A 21,613-nucleotide genomic window follows, 5' to 3' on the forward strand; every position below is an offset into this window, starting at 1 on the left:
GTAATGTTTTCCTTAATCAGCCATAACCAATAATTGCCTAACTATTCAACGTGTGTCAATAGAAAAAATTTAATTATTGTAGTTTTCTCACTATTTTTTTCTGTCTTCAGAATTCATTGTGTTGTATAGTATATGTCAATTTAAGCTGATCACATTTAAAGTACTCAACAGCCTCACGGGGCCAGTGACCACTTTATTGAGTAGTGTAAAAATAAAAATCAACATACATAATCTTTGCATTCCTTGTTATTTTTCTAATGATATACTCACGATATCTAAAGAATATTCACATGCTATAAAATTGAATTATGTTTGTTTACAGTTCTGCCAATAATACCACTTAACATAAAAATATCAGAATTTTCTCACCTGACTCCTGGGTACTGACTAGGTAGCATGTAGGTAGGCTTAAATATACTATGATAATGCAATAATGGCCAGTGTAATGAATGAGGAACGTTCTTCAGAAATTAAGAGTAAATGAAATTTAGCAAATAAGCCACTTTTCAAGTATCCTTGAGTCAAGTTCTACAAGAATCACACAAGGAGCCTTAACACTTTTTAAAATAAATATAACTCTTCCCTTTTATGCCCTTAGATTTTTCCAGATTGCCGCTTGTGCCAGTTGGCATGAAGCTTTCTTTTCTTACATTTACTTGGAGCCATACCTGTGACCTCTTAGGAGAGGAAAGGTGACTTATGAAATAGTGTTTTCTAAATATCTCTAGAATTCTTTACATTGAAATGCTGTCTATGGTACTATGAGAGATATTATTTCAGTGGGATGTATTTTAAATATGTAATTATGAATTATAAAACCCTGAATTACAATTAATATGAGGTGATTTTACAGTGTGGCTATACAATGATTAGGGTTTTTTGCTTTAAAAAACCCCAATGTAAAGAAAGCTGAGTGGTGGTAGCTCATGCCTTTAATCCCAGCACTCAGGAGGCAGAGACAGGTGGATGGATCTCTTGAGTTTGAGGTCAGCCTGATCTACAGAGCAAGTTCCACGACAGCCAGGACAACCCGATCTCCAAAAACCAAATGAACAACAACAGAAAACAACATACCCACTTTATAATGAAATGTAGGCTTGAGTTGGAAGAACTTGAGTTGAAGGCGTTACTCAGTACTTACTACCATGTAATGCTCTTGGCATAAGACCCAAATTTGATTCTCAGCTCGCATGTCAGATGATTCACAGCCACCTGTAACTCCTGACTTCAGGAGTTCTCGTGCCCTCTTTTGACTTCAGTGTTCACCTGCACTCACACCGATACAGTCCTACATACACATCAATTAAAAATAACAAAAATAAATCTTAAAATGTAGACATTAGCATAAATAATTGACTAGAATATAGCTTTGAGATTATCATATATTCATGAGATCCCTAAATTTTTTCCACTTTTTGAACTTTGAATGATATGAATTAATCTTCACACAGTTTAATTTTTATGTAGGTGTTAGCCAGTGCCTGTTGTTCTCTTTGACACATTGAAATTTTATTGACTAGTCTCTGTGACTTTTGCATTTAAAGTGCTGACACAAAATGTTAAACCACTCTATAAACAATACCTCTAGTTTCTTAGAGATGATAAATCCATCCATTGATTTCTTAATTTTATTATGTACATAGTCGATTGTAATCCAAGATTACAGCAAACAAGACGTTAATTTTAAGACGTAATCTATGTACATTTCAATTACTGAGCATGATGTTACAGGAGCACAGAAGAAAAAGGAGTAACATTTGTGCTATCCTCACAGGAGCTGTCAATAAAAGATGTAATAGGGGATTTAGGACTCTGGAAATGGCCAACTAATTTATGTGAATCTATTTTATTTCAGCTAGAAAGACCCAGCTCTTTCACTGCGGTGCATATTGTGTAGCACAGGCTGTCTATACAGAACCAGGCGGCTGCATATGGATAGTCCCTTGATATCATTCACTTGCTGTGTAATCTTATTATGCAAAGTTCTAATCTTCACCTAGAATGAATGCCTCTGGGTCAGAATATAGTCATATCAGGGTTTCTGAGGTCATGTTTTGTGATCCTTAGCTTATTCTTCTAAGTAGGACTGGGATTTAAAGGGTATTCCCCAGACACTAGCAGAGATAGACAGCAGACCCTGCTGCCTTTTTGGAAGACGAGACCAACATGAGGTCCCTAGTAGGATTAAAGTTGATTTGTAGCTGTAGGATTTTTTAACAGATGTATTATTGGACAGGGAATAGGGGGCCACCAGCACAGCAAAATTGAATCATGACTGGCATTCTCAGGGAGTTTGCTGCCTGCTAAAACAGCAGCTGCATGTGGATTTGACTTCTTTCAGGTGAAGCGATTTCCAGTCATTTGGAAAGGATGGGATGAAAAGGAACCTGGGTGATAATTTTGATGTCTGCAAGATTTAGTACCAGTGTAATGGGATTATCGGTAACACCTTCACTGCAGAAAAAGCCACCTGGCGTTATAACTGGCAGCAACTGAGAACTAATCCTTTCCCATCTCTTGGATGTCATTCATGAAGCTCAAAGCGATTTCTGCCCTGCTAACTGTGATTAATTTTATAAACAACAACAAAAAACGAGGTGATCAAGGCAAAGAATATATCTTTTATTGTAATATGTATAAGTAATGTGATTCATAAATTTTGTGACATACACAAACTGAGTATCATGGTTCAAATTTTATTAAACTGTTCAAATATAAAACTTGTTTGGTATGTCTTATACTTTTTCCTAGTTGAATGACCAAGTAGTGGATGTTTAGTAAAGATTTGCACATGAGATTAAATATTATCATATTCTTTTGTATATAAGACCATTATTGATAAAATAAAAATATTTATAGATATAGGAAATTGAAAATAATTTGTTTTGGCATATATTATACCTGTTTTTGATTGTTTGAATTGCTGATGATGGTTTTTGGTGAATATTACATTTAGTAATTTAAAATATGTAATACATATTTTTGATATTTAAACACCATTCACTCAGACTGTTTTTGAAATGGCTTTGGGGAGAGGCATGGTGTCAGCATGGCCAGGGCTGAGGATAGTTAGTGCAGTGCTGAGTGGCTGTGCTGGAGGTGAGTGGTGCCCAGTCCAGCTCTCATTTGGAGTTATTTGCTCTGGAAATCAGTTCAGTGGTTAATTTTTTTAACATTTTATTTCTGTCCAAAACCTTATCAAATACTTTGTTTAGAGGTGTTAATTGTTTTAATATTCTTCTTTTATACTATTCAGAATAAACTGAGAGAAAATGAAGTGAAATTATCCCGTCAGTCACCCAAACAGTATGCACCATAACTGCTGAGACAAGAAAAGATAATTAGTGTTGTCAGTGTTATGATCTCAGAGTAGTTAATTTAAAAATATTTATTCAGAGGACTTGACTTGTATCTTATTGTGCTTCTTGATCTAGTAGCTTTACATTTCAAAAATAGATTATAAAAATGGTGGTTTAAATGTTTTTCAACTTTAAATTTTTAACTGAATATAGGTGATTAAAGTATTTTTGTAATATTATAAGAATAAAGCACAGTCACTTTACAGATGCACCTATTGCATCTGATTGTATGTAGTACCTATATCTTCTATGTAGTCTTTACTGGAGAGCCGGCAAATGGAATGTAGGTATAAATAGTGTTCTGCCAGCTCTCCCTGCCAGGCTGTCACTCTTAACTGGATTTGGTGAAACCCGTGTCAAACTACTATATTGTAAGTGCGCTTTGACATTTTACTCTATTTGAAACAAATAGGGGAGAAAGTGTAACAGTGTTTCTCTTGAGCGGTGTATTTACTATTTGAAAAACTATTTACTTAAAGTTTTATTATTAGGAAAAGCTACCCATGAAATTCAGGGACTGAAATCTTTCTTTCCTCATCATGATAAGACTTGTATTATTTAGTTAGATAGTTTACCACCTCAGGATAACTCTCTGTGATAGTTAATCATATTGTGTAATTGTTTTTTAAAGTATTGTTTTTTTTTCAAGACAAACTGCCTGGAAGTTTGCTCTTAATCAGCACAGCAGGAATTTATACTTGAAGTTAAGCTATTTACTTGGTGGCTCTTCAGACTTAGTTTCCTAGGTGCCATTCATATTCTATTAGAATTTTTTTTCCTTAAGGTCCAAAATAAGTACATCTTAATTAAATTCAACATGAACGTGTAAGGTCTTACCAGTGTTGTAAATTCTTCTGTATACATATAGGTCGTTTAAATGTAATTTAGAAATCTTGGTAATTTAGGAATTTGATTCATCTTGGAAAGGTACGTACTAATTTAATTTGCAGCATGGATGATACATAATAATGCCACTAAGAGTTAAGGTATTTTGGAAGATAAAATAATGGGATAAAAGATAGGAAAAATGAGAAGTATATTGAAAGGGATGTTAGGTTTAACAAAACAGCAATCTGGGAATGATAGAAATTGCTGATTAAGACACGATCAACTTTTTTTTGGAGGTTTACTGACTCAGAGACTCTGAAGACCGCTCTGTGCTAGGGTGTGGCAGCAGTGACAGCGGATTGTAGTGCTAAATGTTATCTCCTCCATTTCAGTTAGTATCTGTTTAACTGTAGATGTTTGTAAAATGTATATAATTATCCCAAAGTTCACAGTTTAAAATTCAAATAGTTAAATCTTACTGTATTTCTGAAGATGTTGAGCAGGATTCTGTGGCCTCAAATATCAGTACAAAGACCTTTTCTGGGTTTCCTTCCTAGGACTTCTTCAAACTTAAAGTTCTGTCTCTTTCCTCCCAAGGAGTCATTATTGGTACTATGACAAGAGCACGAGAATCTGAATTAGGTATTTTTGATTTTGTTTATATTCAGTTATGTGAATATAACTTTGTAGTCTGTAGTCGGAGTAAAACTTTGTTTACTGCTTTAAGACTGAGGATGATGGCTTAATAAAATCTTTATACATTATGGGATCAGAGTGCCCTGAATATGCAGTTTGGGAGCATGAAAAGTATCCTCTGGACAAATCTTACAGTAGATTTAGTATGTATAGATTTGATCAATTCATGAGCAGTCCTAAGGTGATTTTTATACAGCAGGAATTTGAATTACTTGTTGGAGAGGCTGCTGTGTGAGTGAGCAGCTTGCACTGTAGCAGGGGTGTGTCAATAAGCCTTTGTCTCCACTTTGTCACCATAGTCTCAATGTAGGATCGGAAGTAGACATATGTCTTACAGTTGCTTTATGTTCATATTCCTATGGGAAATAGTGTTTTTAATGTAATTTCATCTCAGATATGTCAAAATGAAAGTACATATGTCATTATAATTGTTTTTGAAGAAAGGTTTCTTGTATTCCAGACTGACCTTAAATTACTTGTGTAGCTGAAGATGACGCTGAACTACTTACTTATCTGCTTACCTTCACTTCCCAGTCTACCACACCCTGCTCACATTTTGTTAATATTAGCATTTATATAAGTGACAATGAGTCCTCTTCTTATAATCGGTGCAGTAATGATAACAAAATAATATTAATCATTTCCTTAGTTGTCTCCTTAAATGCCTGAAAACTGTAGTCTCAATATTTGACACATGAAATTTTTTTCTCTATGTTTGAAACAAAATGCCTTCTCAAAAAATTCCATACCTAAGTCATCATTTGTGGGTCATTTGTGGTTTAGGAAAGTCTGAAATCACCTAGTCTGTTTTAGCCATTGGAGCTAAAACAGGATTGTAGAGTTGGTGTCTATACCCCCAAACATCTAAGGATAGTGGGATCTCTTAGCTTGGGTCTGGCTTCTGCGTTTCACTCTGTTCAGTTTTTCTTGTTGGCTTTACTGTCAAATCCAACTTCTCTTTTTTTCCATGTGACTCTTTACTCCCATCCATTTAACAGTTGCTAAAAACATTTCTTTCACTGGAAGTTAGAGATGGATAGCATAGGTAAAGAACTTAGGGCCAAAGAACTCTGATTGGTGAGCTGTTCTCAAACTTTCTGCCCCTTGGTTCCTTCGTGTGTAAAGTGAGATGCACAAGTGTGCAGTGAGTCGTCTCTGTAGAGCAGTTACAGCAGCGCCTGGTACACAAGTGTGCAGTGAGTCGTCTCTGTAGAGCAGTTACAGCAGCGCCTGGTACACAAGTGTGCAATGAGTCGTCTCTGTAGAGCAGTTACAGCAGCGCCTGGTACACAAGTGTGCAGTGAGTCGTCTCTGTAGAGCAGTTACAGCAGCGCCTGGTACACAAGTGTGCAGTGAGTCGTCTCTGTAGAGCAGTTACAGCAGCGCCTGGTACACAAGTGTGCAGGGAGTCGTCTCTGTAGAGCAGTTACAGCAGCGCCTGGTACACAAGTGTGCAGTGAGTCATCTCTGTAGAGCAGTTACAGCAGCGCCTGGTACACAAGTGTGCAGTGAGCTCATCTCTGTAGAGCAGTTACAGCAGCGCCTGGTACACAAGTGTGCAGTGAGTCATCTCTGTAGAGCAGTTACAGCAGTGCCTGGTACACAAGTGTGCAGTGAGCTCATCTCTGTAGAGCAGTTACAGCAGTGTCTGGTACACAAGTGTGCAGTGAGTCGTCTCTGTAGAGCAGTTACAGCAGCGCCTGGTACACAAGTGTGCAGTGAGCTCATCTCTGTAGAGCAGTTACAGCAGTGTCTGGTACACAAGTGTGCAGTGAGTCGTCTCTGTAGAGCAGTTACAGCAGTGTCTGGTACACAAGTGTGCAGTGAGTCGTCTCTGTAGAGCAGTTACAGCAGCGCCTGGTACACAAGTGTGCAGTGAGTCATCTCTGTAGAGCAGTTACAGCAGCGCCTGGTACACAAGTGTGCAGTGAGTCGTCTCTGTAGAGCAGTTACAGCAGTGCCTGGTACACAAGTGTGCAGTGAGCTCATCTCTGTAGAGCAGTTACAGCAGCGCCTGGTACACAAGTGTGCAGTGAGTCGTCTCTGTAGAGCAGTTACAGCAGTGTCTGGTACACAAGTGTGCAGTGAGTCGTCTCTGTAGAGCAGTTACAGCAGCGCCTGGTACACAAGTGTGCAGTGAGCTCATCTCTGTAGAGCAGTTACAGCAGTGCCTGGTACACAAGTGTGCAGTGAGTCGTCTCTGTAGAGCAGTTACAGCAGCGCCTGGTACACAAGTGTGCAGTGAGTCGTCTCTGTAGAGCAGTTACAGCAGCGCCTGGTACACAAGTGTGCAGTGAGTCATCTCTGTAGAGCAGTTACAGCAGTGTCTGGTACACAAGTGTGCAGTGAGTCATCTCTGTAGAGCAGTTACAGCAGCGCCTGGTACACAAGTGTGCAGTGAGTCATCTCTGTAGAGCAGTTACAGCAGCGCCTGGTACACAAGTGTGCAGTGAGTCGTCTCTGTAGAGCAGTTACAGCAGTGTCTGGTACACAAGTGTGCAGTGAGTCGTCTCTGTAGAGCAGTTACAGCAGTGCCTGGTACACAAGTGTGCAGTGAGCTCATCTCTGTAGAGCAGTTACAGCAGCGCCTGGTACACAAGTGTGCAGTGAGTCGTCTCTGTAGAGCAGTTACAGCAGCGCCTGGTACACAAGTGTGCAGTGAGCTCATCTCTGTAGAGCAGTTACAGCAGTGTCTGGTACACAAGTGTGCAGTGAGCTCATCTCTGTAGAGCAGTTACAGCAGTGTCTGGTACACAAGTGTGCAGTGAGCTCATCTCTGTAGAGCAGTTACAGCAGCGCCTGGTACACAAGTGTGCAGTGAGTCGTCTCTGTAGAGCAGTTACAGCAGTGTCTGGTACACAAGTGTGCAGTGAGTCGTCTCTGTAGAGCAGTTACAGCAGCGCCTGGTACACAAGTGTGCAGTGAGCTCATCTCTGTAGAGCAGTTACAGCAGTGTCTGGTACACAAGTGTGCAGTGAGCTCATCTCTGTAGAGCAGTTACAGCAGCGCCTGGTACACAAGTGTGCAGTGAGTCGTCTCTGTAGAGCAGTTACAGCAGCGCCTGGTACACAAGTGTGCAGTGAGTCATCTCTGTAGAGCAGTTACAGCAGTGCCTGGTACACAAGTGTGCAGTGAGCTCATCTCTGTAGAGCAGTTACAGCAGTGTCTGGTACACAAGTGTGCAGTGAGCTCATCTCTGTAGAGCAGTTACAGCAGTGTCTGGTACACAAGTGTGCAGTGAGCTCATCTCTGTAGAGCAGTTACAGCAGCGCCTGGTACACAAGTGTGCAGTGAGTCGTCTCTGTAGAGCAGTTACAGCAGCGCCTGGTACACAAGTGTGCAGTGAGTCGTCTCTGTAGAGCAGTTACAGCAGCGCCTGGTACACAAGTGTGCAGTGAGTCATCTCTGTAGAGCAGTTACAGCAGTGCCTGGTACACAAGTGTGCAGTGAGTCGTCTCTGTAGAGCAGTTACAGCAGCGCCTGGTACACAAGTGTGCAGTGAGTCATCTCTGTAGAGCAGTTACAGCAGTGCCTGGTACACAAGTGTGCAGTGAGTCGTCTCTGTAGAGCAGTTACAGCAGCGCCTGGTACACAAGTGTGCAGTGAGTCGTCTCTGTAGAGCAGTTACAGCAGCGCCTGGTACACAAGTGTGCAGTGAGTCGTCTCTGTAGAGCAGTTACAGCAGTGCCTGGTACACAAGTGTGCAGTGAGTCGTCTCTGTAGAGCAGTTACAGCAGCGCCTGGTACACAAGTGTGCAGTGAGTCGTCTCTGTAGAGCAGTTACAGCAGCGCCTGGTACACAAGTGTGCAGTGAGTCGTCTCTGTAGAGCAGTTACAGCAGCGCCTGGTACACAAGTGTGCAGTGAGTCGTCTCTGTAGAGCAGTTACAGCAGCGCCTGGTACACAAGTGTGCAGTGAGTCATCTCTGTAGAGCAGTTACAGCAGTGTCTGGTACACAAGTGTGCAGTGAGTCATCTCTGTAGAGCAGTTACAGCAGTGTCTGGCACACAAGTGTGCAGTGAGTCGTCTCTGTAGAGCAGTTACAGCAGTGCCTGGTACACAAGTGTGCAGTGAGTCATCTCTGTAGAGCAGTTACAGCAGTGCCTGGTACACAGCAAACATTATACGTAAAGACTTGTTGTTTGCTGCCTGACATATTCTCATATATATTAAAAGAAGCTATTATCAACTATGTGCCCCAGCATACTTTCTGTTACAGATCTTCCTATCAGTAATGTAGACACCAGCCTTGCTTACTACTGACCAACATTACTTGAATTTTGCTATATTTCTAAAAAAGATCATTCTGTATATCTTGGTATATTAAGCAACAGTCCCCATTTATGGATATTTTTAGTTTTTGTTATCTTTCCTACTAATTGTTTTGATAAAGTGTGTATGTTCTTTAAAGCACTTGATTAAATATATTAATGACTTAGTTTTTAGAACATTTAATTATAATAGGGAAAATAAGATATCATCTTCTGTTTTCTAGGTAGAATTAGAATTTTGAAGCACTGTCTTGAAGACTCAAGACTGTAATTCTGGCTACTTGGGAAGTAGAAGCAGGAAATTTGTAGACGCAAGGCCTGCTTGGTCTACAAGGTAAGTCAGGCCAGCCAACCTCAACAAGTTAGTGAGGAGATGCATCCGAGTAAAAGAAGGGATAGAGTCTGGGGCTGTCTCTCAGTGCTAGGTGTTTGCCTGGCGTGCTCAGCACCTGGGTTTCAGATTTGAATGCTCAAGCTCTCGACCTCTGCTCTTAGCACAACTAGGATATGGTAAGTTATATAACACGTGGCAATGCATGACTAGATGAGGAAGGTCAGCGAGGCTACAGGTGACCATTAGCATCCTTGAGAATTTACAACAGTGGCTTTCAAGTGTTCCTGTGCTTCAGAGTCACCTGGAGGACTTGTTAATGTCGAACACTGAGTCACATTCCCAAAGTATATGAATATATATCTTGGGTTTTCCCCAAGAATGTACATTTTTATTTCAAAAGATTGCCATTTGATGCCATTTTCTGCTTTTTGGAAATACAGTTGGATAATTTCTAGTTTAATGTGTTAGTATAGGTAGACTGGACCTCTACAGATCTCCATCTAGCTCCACTTAGCTCATTACCAGACCTATAATTTAAGCATATAATTAAGCCATGATTCTTCCTTTTCTTTTCCTTTTATTTTGTCTTTCGAATTTCTTTCCATTGTCACCATCCTATTGCATATGCCAGTGCATTTTCCTGCCTTCCGCCCTAAGCACGTTTCTGCTCTGATCCTCACTGCAGTCCTTTCTCACATCAGTGAGAGCAGTTTGAAAAATTCTGTGTCAGAGCGATTGTATTACTCTTTCTGCTTAAGACTGGTTAGTGGTTTCCTATTACTCTTGAAATAAAATCCAAACTTCCTTAAAACTTTGAATAACTTTTTTTGTCTCTTGTGTATCATTTTATATTTTTCATAGATCAATTTTCTTTCAGTTTTGTCACACATGAATAGTGTTGTCTGCTTATAATTTTCTTGATGTGGGAGTGTCATATATCAATCTGTTGATTTCATTGGTTAAGCAATAAAGAAACTGCTTGGCCCTCATAGGTTAAAACATAGGTGGGTGGAGTAAACAGAACATAATGCTGGGAGAAAGAAGCTGAGTCAGGAGTCGCCATGATTCTCCCACTCCAGGCAGACGCAGGTTAAGATCATTCCTGTTAAGCCAGCTCGTGGGCTACACAGATTATAAGAAATGGGCTAGTCCAGGTGCGAGAGTTAGCCGAGAAAAGGCTAGATGTAATGGGCCAAGCGGTGTTTAAAAGAATACAGTTTCCATGTAATTATTTCGGGGCATAAGCTAGAGCTAGCCATGTGGGCGGCCGGGTGCCGGGGACGCAGCCCCGCCGCTCTTGTTTCAACATTTTCTTACATTTTCTTTTGGAACCTAACATCAATGACCTTTCTCTTAGTGAAATCATTCCTGATATATCCAAAACAGATGAATCATTGTTTTTAATTACTTTATCATATTTTTTTCATTATAGAAATCACTTGATATATTTATGTTTTAATTTGCTTCCTTTGTGTATATACAGTTGTTGCTCCAGTAAACTATAAGCTTTATGAAGATGGAGACCGTGTTCACCATTGTATTCCTATGACTAAATAAACTTGGTCTATTATGCTTGAACCATAGCAGTAGTGTAATTAATATTTGTTGACTGAATTAATGAATGACTTGAAGACACTGTTGCCCAATTCACAGCTGTGTTTGGTAGCACATGCCTGTAATCTCAATAATTAGGAAGCTGTGGAAAGGGCATTACAAGTTCATTGCTAGTTGAGGCTATAACAATCAAGACCCTGAGAAAAGGCATTTTATTTTACAAAGAAAGTTGAAAAGACTGTACAGTACACATTCATATGTACGTAGCCTGGACTTAGCAATAAACATTTTCTTTCCATAGTAACTTTTCCTTTTCCTGTATGTACATACTGTCTTAGTTAGGGTTGCTATTGCTGTGATAAAACACTATGACAAGTTGGGGAGGGAAGGGTTTTATCAGCTGTCATTCCCACACCACAGTTCATCATCAAAGGAAGTCAGGATAGGAACTCAAGCAGGCCAGGAACCTGGAGGCAAGAGCTGATGCAGAGGCCATGGAACATTAAGATTCAGAGAAGACACATGCTCTAGAAATAATGCTATTTTAAAAATTTAAGATTATATTATGGGAATGCATGCCTGCAGAAGTATGTGTGTGCGCACACATGTTCTAGTGGGAGGTGATTAAATTGTATGTTAGTAATGGCTCTATATGATTTTGGTAGTTTCTGAAGTTACATTTTTAAAGATTTCAAGGAATGAGTGAGTTGTTTTGGTGTGCTCATTCTTTTCTAAGGTGCTTTCCTCTTCCTAATGAGATTATAAGGTTGTTTTGAGATGCTGGTTATCTACATCATGAACTCAGTCACTTAAATGATGGTAACAGATGAAGATAGCTGATTTGTGTCAGTGCATTCTGTGTATATGGAGACATTTTACAATAGAGCTCTTTCTGAATTGTTTTAAGAAATGCTGATCATGAAACTTTTTGAAATTCACCATCAGGCCAGTGGTGGCAGAGTCAACATTGAACTATGCTTCGTGGTGTTCTTGGAAAGGCCTTTCGACTTGCTGGCTATACCATTCAATATGGCTGTATAGCTCATTGTGCTTTTGAATACGTTGGTGGTGTTGTAATGGTAAGTTTCTATATTCAGGAATTTTATTTTAAAACACAATTTTTTTAACTGAACGAGACATGGATTTTTTAAAAAAAACTTTTGCTTGAAGTCATTTCATGAAAATTAAAACATAAAATCTTTCTAAATATTGGGATGTAAGAGAGGGTATGTTTGGAACTAGGTATAGTGGCACACCTGTAATCTGGAAGCTGAGGCAGTGGACTGTTGAGTTCAAGGATAGGCTGGGCTCCATACTGAGTTCCAAGTCCACCCTGGGACACATAATAAGACTCTGTCACAAGTATCCCCCACCAGTCCATCCACAGCCACCAAATAAAACAAGAGTGTCTCAAAACGATCAGGGCCAGTGAAATGGCTCAGCTGATAATGTGCTTGCTACCAAGTCTGATACCCAGGACCACATGGTGGAAAGAGAACTGATTCTCTGTGGCAAGTACAAACATATACACATATGCTCATGCATTCACGCAGACACATGTGCATGTGCATACATGCGCGCACGCGCGCGTGCACACACACACACACGATGTAAATAATAAAAAGCAAGCAAACAAGCAAAAACAGTATGTTTGTATCAGCACCAGAATAAAATGTAAGAGCCATTGCATTCTTACTTTTATGTTATATTTAGCAGGACACAGTCTCTTGATAACCTGATTATAAGTAGTTATCATTTGAGTGCTGTTTGTCTTTCTGTAATATGGTTAATGCTGTAAACCTATTACCTTACATAGTCTGTTGCACTTGCGTGAGGAATTCATTATACTCAAGAAGAAACCCCTATACTCAGAAAACTAACTCATTCCTGGTCCCACAGTTAGTGAGAGAGGTAGAATTTCAACACAAATTTTCTGATTCTAAAAACTACTCATAACTATCATGTTTGTCATTAAAGTAAATGATTATTCTGCTACAATTAATAACAAAATGTTAAATACTGGCTCTTTCCCTAAGCAATGCTTTTCTCAATATCCCATCACAAATCTGAAAATTCAGAATTTTCAAATCTTTGTTAAGTGAGTGAAACGATATTTGACTGACTGGACAGCCAATAGGATTTTTTGGACTGTTGTTATTTTTTTATTTGTTCTACTGTAAAGGATTGGTAGTTATAATAACCCTTATTTGAGCTGAAGAGAAGAATGTAAGTGTATTTAGCTGACACTCTTTCTGTTAAGTCTTAACAATGACATTAATACTTCTAGAAATAGCACACCTTAACTTCATTGTTATTTATTATTTTATTTGAATGTTTATTATTTTGCCTAAGTAGGAAGTTTTGAGTAAAAGATTGTGTTTTCAGGTGGATGATAGAGTAGATGGAGACTGTTGTTTGTATGAAATGGAAATCAGTGTTTCAAAATTAGGCATATATCAAGATTGCTCTTTTCAGGCAGACAGACCCAAATAGCTTTAGTGTACATTTGATTGTGTTAGTGGTTTTCAGTTGAGAATGCCAGCTACAGCCCCGTCATACTGAGAAAGCATTTTCTTGGACAAGGAAGAAGGATATCAATTCTCAGAAAATGAACAGGGTAATGTTGCTTTAAAAATTGCCACAACAGGCACTAAGTGATGTTTCAGAAAACCAAGGAAGTTCATCATTCATGCAACAAATATGTATCAAGCATTAACATTATTCTTCTTGAGAATGGAAACTTAGATAGCTGGAAGACTGAGACAAGGTCCTTGTACTCCAGTGGAGTTCAGGGTGGCCAAAAATTGGAAAAAGAGATGTGTTACTTTGTGTGTATCTTACAAAGCAACATCAAACAACTATAATATGGTCTGTTTTCAGGAACAATATTTACCCAATTTCCTTTCTTTTATGTTTACCCAAATGGTTTCTGTTAAATTTAAAGAGATTTTAACTCAGAAGATTGCCTTTCTTTTCAGTGTTCTGGACCATCAATGGAACCCACAATTCAAAATTCAGATATTGTCTTTGCAGAAAATCTTAGCCGACATTTTTATGCTATCCAAAGGTAAATTTCTATAATGAATGCAATTGTAGTGAAAGATATATAAAGTATATTCTTCTGTAACTTCTAACTTTGTGTTTTAGATCCTTTTATAAGTAATAAGTAGACAAAAGACTTCAATGGAATATTTCCTCTATGTTTGAGAGCGTTTCAATAGTCAACACATACAGTGTCTGTGGTCACTGTGTCTCTTTCCTTATCATCCAGGACAGTCAGCAGTCCTTCTTAAATAAATATGAAAGCCTTGTTCTCTTTTAGGTTCCTGAAGTGATTAGGTCTGGAGCAAGGGCCTTATGGCCTGTATTGCTACCACACTAGAGGTCTAGTTGTTTTGTACTTCCATTGATGACAGTCCTGTTTATTCTTTGTACAGAGACATGATAACTAGTCATTGATTTCTAGGTTATGGCTTGGTGTGTGCCTGGGATTGAAGTTGGTCTGATATGGTTCTCCAGATTAATTAATTAATTATTAAGTTGCATAATATCTTGGCAAATACAGTTTGCTACTAAATTTTCCAGAACCCTATTCCAAGTAGTGGTTCCAAACCTTGTGCTACTGTTTATCTCAAGAGACATTGTGAGTTTGAGTTCCTTTTGAATAGATGTCAAATATTAGTAGCAGTTTATTTTCTAAACTGTACCTCTCTAAAAACTGTTAGAGAATTAGAAAAAATCTGTATCAGCTTTTATCTCAGTAAACTACAAGTAATTCCCACTAGTGGTATTTGGTATAGAAAGGAGGGTTAGACACTCCTTGTTTTTTGTTGTGGCCCATTTCCCATATGGGAAAATGAAGAGCAGTATGGGCTGTTCTTTCCTTTGCCTGCACTCTCACCCACCCTTGATGCTGCTCACAAAACTCTCTTAATCGAGCTGTCTGACCTGCTAGGGTCCCTAGCAGTTCTTTTAGTTGTAATAACCTGAAGAAACATACTTGTAGACTTGGGATTGTAAATTAAAATTTACACAACATTTACTTTTTGACTTTTACCAAAATAGCCTACATTCAGCAAGTTAAGGTTCTTTGACAGTTTGCTTTTGTGCTCTGTTCACTCAGGAGTCTCAGTAGTGTGTCGTGTGCCTTAGAATCTGGCACTCATTTGAAACATGGCAAAATCACTTTTAGAACCAAGGCAGGCAGCTGACACTGCTGCTTTGAAAATATTGCTCCCCTCATTCTGATTGCTGCAGCTTAGGTCTGAGTCAGTGCAATGAATTTCTGACCCTTATTGATGGCTGCTTATGTAGAAATGGAGACCAGGCTTCTGTTTTCTGTAAGAATAGAAGTCTGCTCATGTGTTATGTAAAGTACACAAGCCTCTTGTCCTTTACCTTCAGGGATTTCTTTTACTTGAGACAATCAATCTCCTATTACTAAATCTTGCAACAAATAGCTAATGGGCATCTACTTTATAAGGTATGTCATAGATTTTAGCAGTGACACCATGCATGAGGCATTGGCATTTGAACAGCCCTGTAGGCAGAAAGGATGTTTATGACTATATATTTAATTTTAATAATTTGCTTTTGAAATTTTTGCAATAGAGTAGCCTATGCTAGCCCAAAGCTTACTATCTCATCCAGACTGGATTCACAATTGTAGTGATCCTCTTGCCTCAGCCTCCCATGTTATGGGAATCGCAAAGCATAGCATCAACAATAGCTATAGTGGGAAAGAAAATTTCACGTTCTGGTTCTGTTAGTAGATTTTAAAAGTCCCTTTAAAGGAGGCAAGAGTTGAAAGAGTATCTAGTGAGGTGCAGACTTTGTTTTAAGGGTTATATTGACTGTTGTATCAAATAGCATAAGCTGCATAAGCACCTTTGAAAATGATTTCTTTCAGAGACACACTAGATCAGTTTTCATAGCTTAAAAGTCTGCAAAATTTTTCATGTGAACCGCTCCACTGACATTTAGAGAACTAAATGACTTGATAACATTGAGCTTTAGAAAGAGAGGCCTCATGGTGTGATTGTTGTCAATACTATTTTCTCTGTTGTCTGTAAAATTCTGGTAAAATAATGTCTTTCTTTAGCATAAAAATCTGCCTATGAATTCCTCCTTGATTTTAGCTGTTAGGGAAAATTTTGTCTTACCTTCCCCTAAACCTAATTTTATTAATGGTAACTAATTCATTTCCTCTTTCGTCCTTTTCTGGTTGCTGGGGACCACACCTGGGGCCTCCTGTATGCCAGACAAGCCACTCTACATTGAACAATATCCACCGCTCTCTCATTTGAGGTGGGGGCTACCAAGATGCTTAGAAGTTGTTGAGTGCTTCCAGTAGAGCAGTAATTATGCTTCTTTATTCTTTTTTCTACTTTAGTTTATTGTGACAAAGTCTTATCTTGTAGCCCAAATTCACCTTCACCTTACTACATAGCCCAAGTTGGGCTTGAACATCCCACAGTCACCTAAATGCTGGCATAATAGGCATTTGCTTTGGCTAGCCCAATGATTAGGTTTTTGAATTATAAGCTTCCCTTTATTGCTATAGATTTTATGCTATTTTGACATTTGTATCTTTCATTATAAATGACATGAAAGTATATAACTTATATCTGGAATCACATACAGTTAGTAAATATGTTAAATACTAAAAAATGTTATACGATTCATAGAGCAGAAAAAACATTACATTCTGTTTGGTTAGGATATTAGTCATCCACCCCTCGCCTCCCAACCCCATGGGTGTTTTAGGTATGCAGGGATGGGTGTTTTGAAACATAGGTTCACTGTGTAGCTCTGATTGACTTTGAATTTACTTTGTAGTTTATACCAGCCTCCAAATTATAAATTTTCCCTTCTTTATTTTTGGGGTTACAGGTATACACCACCATGTTGGGAATAAAACCTTTATTTATTCATTAATTTTGCTATCACCATGTAGAATATTACTTCTTACATGACTAAGGCCTTCTATAAGTAGGGAAACTAATATTTTATATATTTAACAACATATCCTATTTTATAGCTTTTAGTGTTTTATTTGGTTGTGTCCAATTTTCCCTCAAATGTAAGTCTATACTGTAAATTATGACGTAAATGAATTATATAGCTTACATAGTATTCTTTAATTTTGAACTTTTGAGAAACAGATGATGTTTCTTCAGTTTTAGTGCTCTAGAGTCAACTATTAATAGCTTTATTTGTAATTATTTGGACACAGAAATAACACATAATGGTTATAATTCTGATGAGGTTATTAGAAATTATTAATAATTTTATATGGTATTTTTATGACTTCACTTGGCTTCTGACCCTAACTTCAGTTATAATAGTTTTCAAACATGATTAATGTATGGCAGGGTCAATATATGTTAGGATAAAGTGTGTGTGTGTGTGTGTGTGTTTAAGTTGCCTTATGAAATTATTAAAGCTGTCCTGTGTGTGCTTGGTAATAATACTGATACTTCTTTTCCTTTTTTCCCCTTTCAGAGGTGACATTGTAATTGCAAAAAGTCCAAGTGATCCAAAATCAAATATTTGTAAAAGAGTAATTGGTTTGGAAGGAGATAAAATCCTCACTACCAGTTCATCAGATATCTTTAAAAGCCATAATTATGTAAGTAATATTTCAGTTATGTCATTCTTTGGTATTATGGTTGATTGATATTAGCTGATTACACTGAGAAAACAAAACAATCTTGCAGAATTTGTATTTGGTTGGAGAGATGGTCCAGCGGTTAAGGACACATACTGTTGTTCAAGAGGACTCAAATGTGAGCCCTAGCACCCAAATTAGGTGACACATAATTCCAGTTCCAGCAGGATCCAACACCTTTGTCCTCTACAGACACAGACATTCACATTTACATAGTCACATGCCCACACATATACACATAATTAAAAATAATAACTCTTTTATACATTTGTATTAATATATATTAATTGTATAATTTATATTGGGTTTCACTGTAATCTCTTCATACACGTATACAATACACCTTGATAATATTCATCTCCCATTACTCCTGCCTAATTTATTTTTTCCAGATTTTCCGACTAATTTATCTTTTCTTGCCTTTGAGTTCCCCTTCTACTTTCTTGTTTGTTTTTGTTGTTTTGTTTTGTTTTTGTTGTTGGTAGTGGTGATCCAATGAATTTCATTATGGTTGCATATAAGAGCACGGGTAGATGAGAAGTTATTTACTCTACCAGTGGCTACCACTAGAGAAAATGTTTCCTCCCACTACCATTCCATGAACCATTCATTAACTGCCAATAACTCTTCAGGCAGGATTGGGCATTGTGAAATCCTCCCCATTTCATGACAGGGTATCAGTAAACCCAATTTTGAGCAGGTCTCATCAGGTAATCATAACTTTCGTGAGTTCACAAGGGAATAGCCCTTGATACCCAGAAAAGTGTCCCATAGCACTCTACCTTATCCTCTGGCTCTCATGTTCTTGATGCCCTCTATTCCATGACGTTTCCCGAGTCTTGGAGGGGATGGTATAGATGTCTCATTTATGGTTGAACATTCAACATTCACTTATTCTCAATGCTTTGGCCAGCTGTGACTCTCTCCAGTATCTGGTCCTCACTAAGACAAAAAGCATCTCTTAGCAGAGCTGACCGCATGATCAAAAGCAAGTTGGGAAGAAAGGGATTATTTCAGCTCACAACCCAGGTCATCTCCATCACTGAGGGAAGTCAGGACAGGACCTGAGTCAGGGAGCACTGCTTACTGACCTGCTCCTCATGACTTGCTCACCCTGCTTTCTTAGGACTACCTGCCCAGGGTGGGCACTGCCCACAGCAGTCAGTCAAGGAAATGCCCAGAAAACTTGCCTATAGAGTCTTACTGAGGTATTCTCTCTCAGTAGAGAGTCTTCCATCTTGTATTAAGTTGACATAAAACTAATCAACATGGGCATAGGCATTATTATTTTGAAGACAAGCAAACAAAAGTTTTAGAGGTAATTGTGATAGGCATATCATGTCCATTTAGCACAATAACAGCCTGTAGTTTCCTCCTATGACCTTCGAAGTCATGGGCTTTTAGTCAGGTGGACAGCACCTGAAGTGAATTCTGTCCTGCAGAACAGAGCTCAAATCCAGTTAGAAAGCACTTGGCTGCTTCCACACCAAACTTGCCATGAATATGCCAATGGGTACAATGCTTTGCCAGTCAGCATTGTTATGGGAAAAAGAAACTTTCTTTGTATTTTGAATTAAGAAAAATTTTCAACAAATAGAGTTTAAATATATCAAAAACACCATATTTCTTTCTAAAATCCTATAGAATCGCCTCAGTTTGAAGAGAAACTATATTTATGTAGTATTAAAGTGTCTGTTTGAAGATACTCATTACATAAGAAATAGTAGTAACATATAGCAATATATGTCAAAAATCCTCATGAAGGAAACCTGTCAGATACCACCTTCACCAGTGGTCAAGGTGAACCTTCGTCTGTATCAAGAAATACCAATATGATGTAGATCGAAACACAAAGAAGAAGGCCTGACTTTTATGACACTCTAATCAAACAATAACAACAAAGCAACTTAATTCTAATCAAGAGAAAAATCAAAATGTGCATTGAGATCATTCAAGGATACCACTGGTTATGTATCAAAAATGTTATCACAGGTGTGGTTGCATGTGTACATGATCCCAGCACTGGAGAGGCTGAACAGGAGGCTCTCCAGTCTGAGTTCCTTGTGACTCTGAAACTACATAGCAGGACCCTACCTTATAGTAGTCAGAAGGGGTAACAGGAGGTCAAGGTCATACAAAACCGACAACAGCAGAGTTACTCTCTTAGACAAGAGGGGTTGAGGAGACAGATGCCTACAAGCAGCATAATGTCCTTTGTCTCCTGAGCAAACAGGCTGTCAAGGATGCCTTCGAGTTTCCAGTTCTGCTGACACAGGCTTTATAGGCATGGATTCTTGCTTTAGAAAGTTCTTTTGTTTGTCCTGGCAGGGATGGTGCATGCCTTTAATCCCAGCACTCAGGAGGCAGAGACAGATGGATCTCTCTGAGTTTGAGGCCTGTCTGGTCTACAAGAGCTAGTTCCAGGATAGCTAGGACTATTACACAGAAAAACTCTGTTTTGGGGGGGAAAAGGAAAAGAAAAAGACAGTTCTTCCTTTTATTAATAGATAAAATGAAGCAAAATCAAATGAAGTCTTAGCTTAGTCTTTTTATTTCTTTAAAAATTTATAATAGAAATTGCATGTAATCAACTTCTTCCCACATAGTAAAGTGTAGAAGGTGTAGAATTGAAGAATAACAAGCAGATGTACTGTGTTAGTTCTTCCCCCAGTCATGGTTGTTATCACACAGCTTCTGATAAAAGATGTGATGGCCCCATTTTTTACTCAGCGTATACTCTGCTTTGATAACTAGAGCTTAATTTTCTACTTTAAATTTTGTGTGTTCCTATCAAATTATACAATTGTCATGTCTGTTCAAACCAGCTTTACATCTATTCATGCCTTATGTAAGCTAATAATTGAAGTTCATCTTCATCATTGTTTCTTCATTTTGAACCATGATAGCTTGATTACTCTATTGAGAGAACTTGCCCAATAGTCTATTAGTCTATTATTTACCATTGATAGTGGAGTCTGGCTCAGCCATGTAAAGGATTTTTGACATATATTGCTATAGACCTAGACACAGAGTAATTGTTAGCTGATAGGGATGATGCGAAGATGATAGCCTGGTATCAGGTAATTCGTTTTTCTGCTGTGGCTTTCTTTATGAACATTGTATCCTTTTATTCTTCAAAATTGTCAATATGTCATATACTTTTATCCTCACATGTCTATTCTCATACCATGAGACATTCTAGTGATATCTGAGTTGTTTTAGCAAAAGAATCTACTTCAGATCAGAAAGTGTTTTGTCAAGAGACAGAACAAAAAAGGCATCCTTATTATTTTCATAAATACCTCAATTTATATATGCTGGTTTCTTTGTTAAAGTCACTAGAATATGAATATCAGGGCTAAAAGGTTTAGATCAAAATCCCTGTTCTGAGTAATCAGTGGAGACAACCAGAAAATTATAACCTGTGAAGTTTTTGAATATTCTGTTTAAGTAAAATGTTTATCAAATTTTTATATGTCCAATGAATGAACAAGTTAGAAGGCATTTTCCCCCAGGAGTGTTTCATTGACTTTGATGTTTCTAAGTGCAGGGCAGAAGGCTGAAATGCTGTAAGAACATTTGTTCTGTTCTTACTTAGTATTGCTGAAGCTCTATAGAAGGACAAACTTATTTAGTCACTGCAATTGCAATCCAATGAAGTAGGTAGTAGCAATATTCGTCTGATAGGAAGATTATGGCAATTAAATAAGTAGTAGCAGTGTTTGTCTGATAGGAGAACTACACAACTGGGAGGGTAAATAGATCACCTATTTCAGACAGGTGTTGTGTTTCAAACACAGGAGCCTGTCTCAAGATATACACTCCCTTCCAAGTCATTACATCTCTCAGAATAGACTCTACTTAACTATTATTTCAACTCCCATCTCATTAAATTCTTCTT

The 21,613-nt window shown here is 38.3% G+C and overlaps 1 protein-coding gene across 4 annotated transcripts in view; it reads left to right on the plus strand.

Moving 5' to 3' along the window:
* The window catches only part of Immp1l (inner mitochondrial membrane peptidase subunit 1), a 50,528-nt gene that overhangs the window by 9,988 nt on the left and 18,927 nt on the right, over positions 1-21,613 (plus strand). Inside the window, exons 3-7 of one of the 4 annotated variants that reach the window (XM_075961653.1) lie at positions 4,745-4,829; positions 9,379-9,488; positions 11,988-12,121; positions 14,021-14,109; positions 17,547-17,673. In XM_075961653.1, coding sequence (XP_075817768.1) covers positions 12,017-12,121; positions 14,021-14,109; positions 17,547-17,673 — 321 coding nt within the window. In that variant the 5' untranslated portion in view covers positions 4,745-4,829; positions 9,379-9,488; positions 11,988-12,016. Of the gene's footprint in view, positions 1-4,744; positions 4,830-9,378; positions 9,489-11,949; positions 12,122-14,020; positions 14,110-17,546; positions 17,674-21,613 lie in introns of all 4 variants that reach the window. The other 3 variants (XM_075961654.1, XM_075961655.1, XM_075961652.1) reach the window with 3 other exon arrangements.

This window comes from Microtus pennsylvanicus, chromosome 2, assembly GCF_037038515.1.
Source record: "Microtus pennsylvanicus isolate mMicPen1 chromosome 2, mMicPen1.hap1, whole genome shotgun sequence".
Classification (NCBI taxonomy): domain Eukaryota; kingdom Metazoa; phylum Chordata; class Mammalia; order Rodentia; family Cricetidae; genus Microtus; species Microtus pennsylvanicus.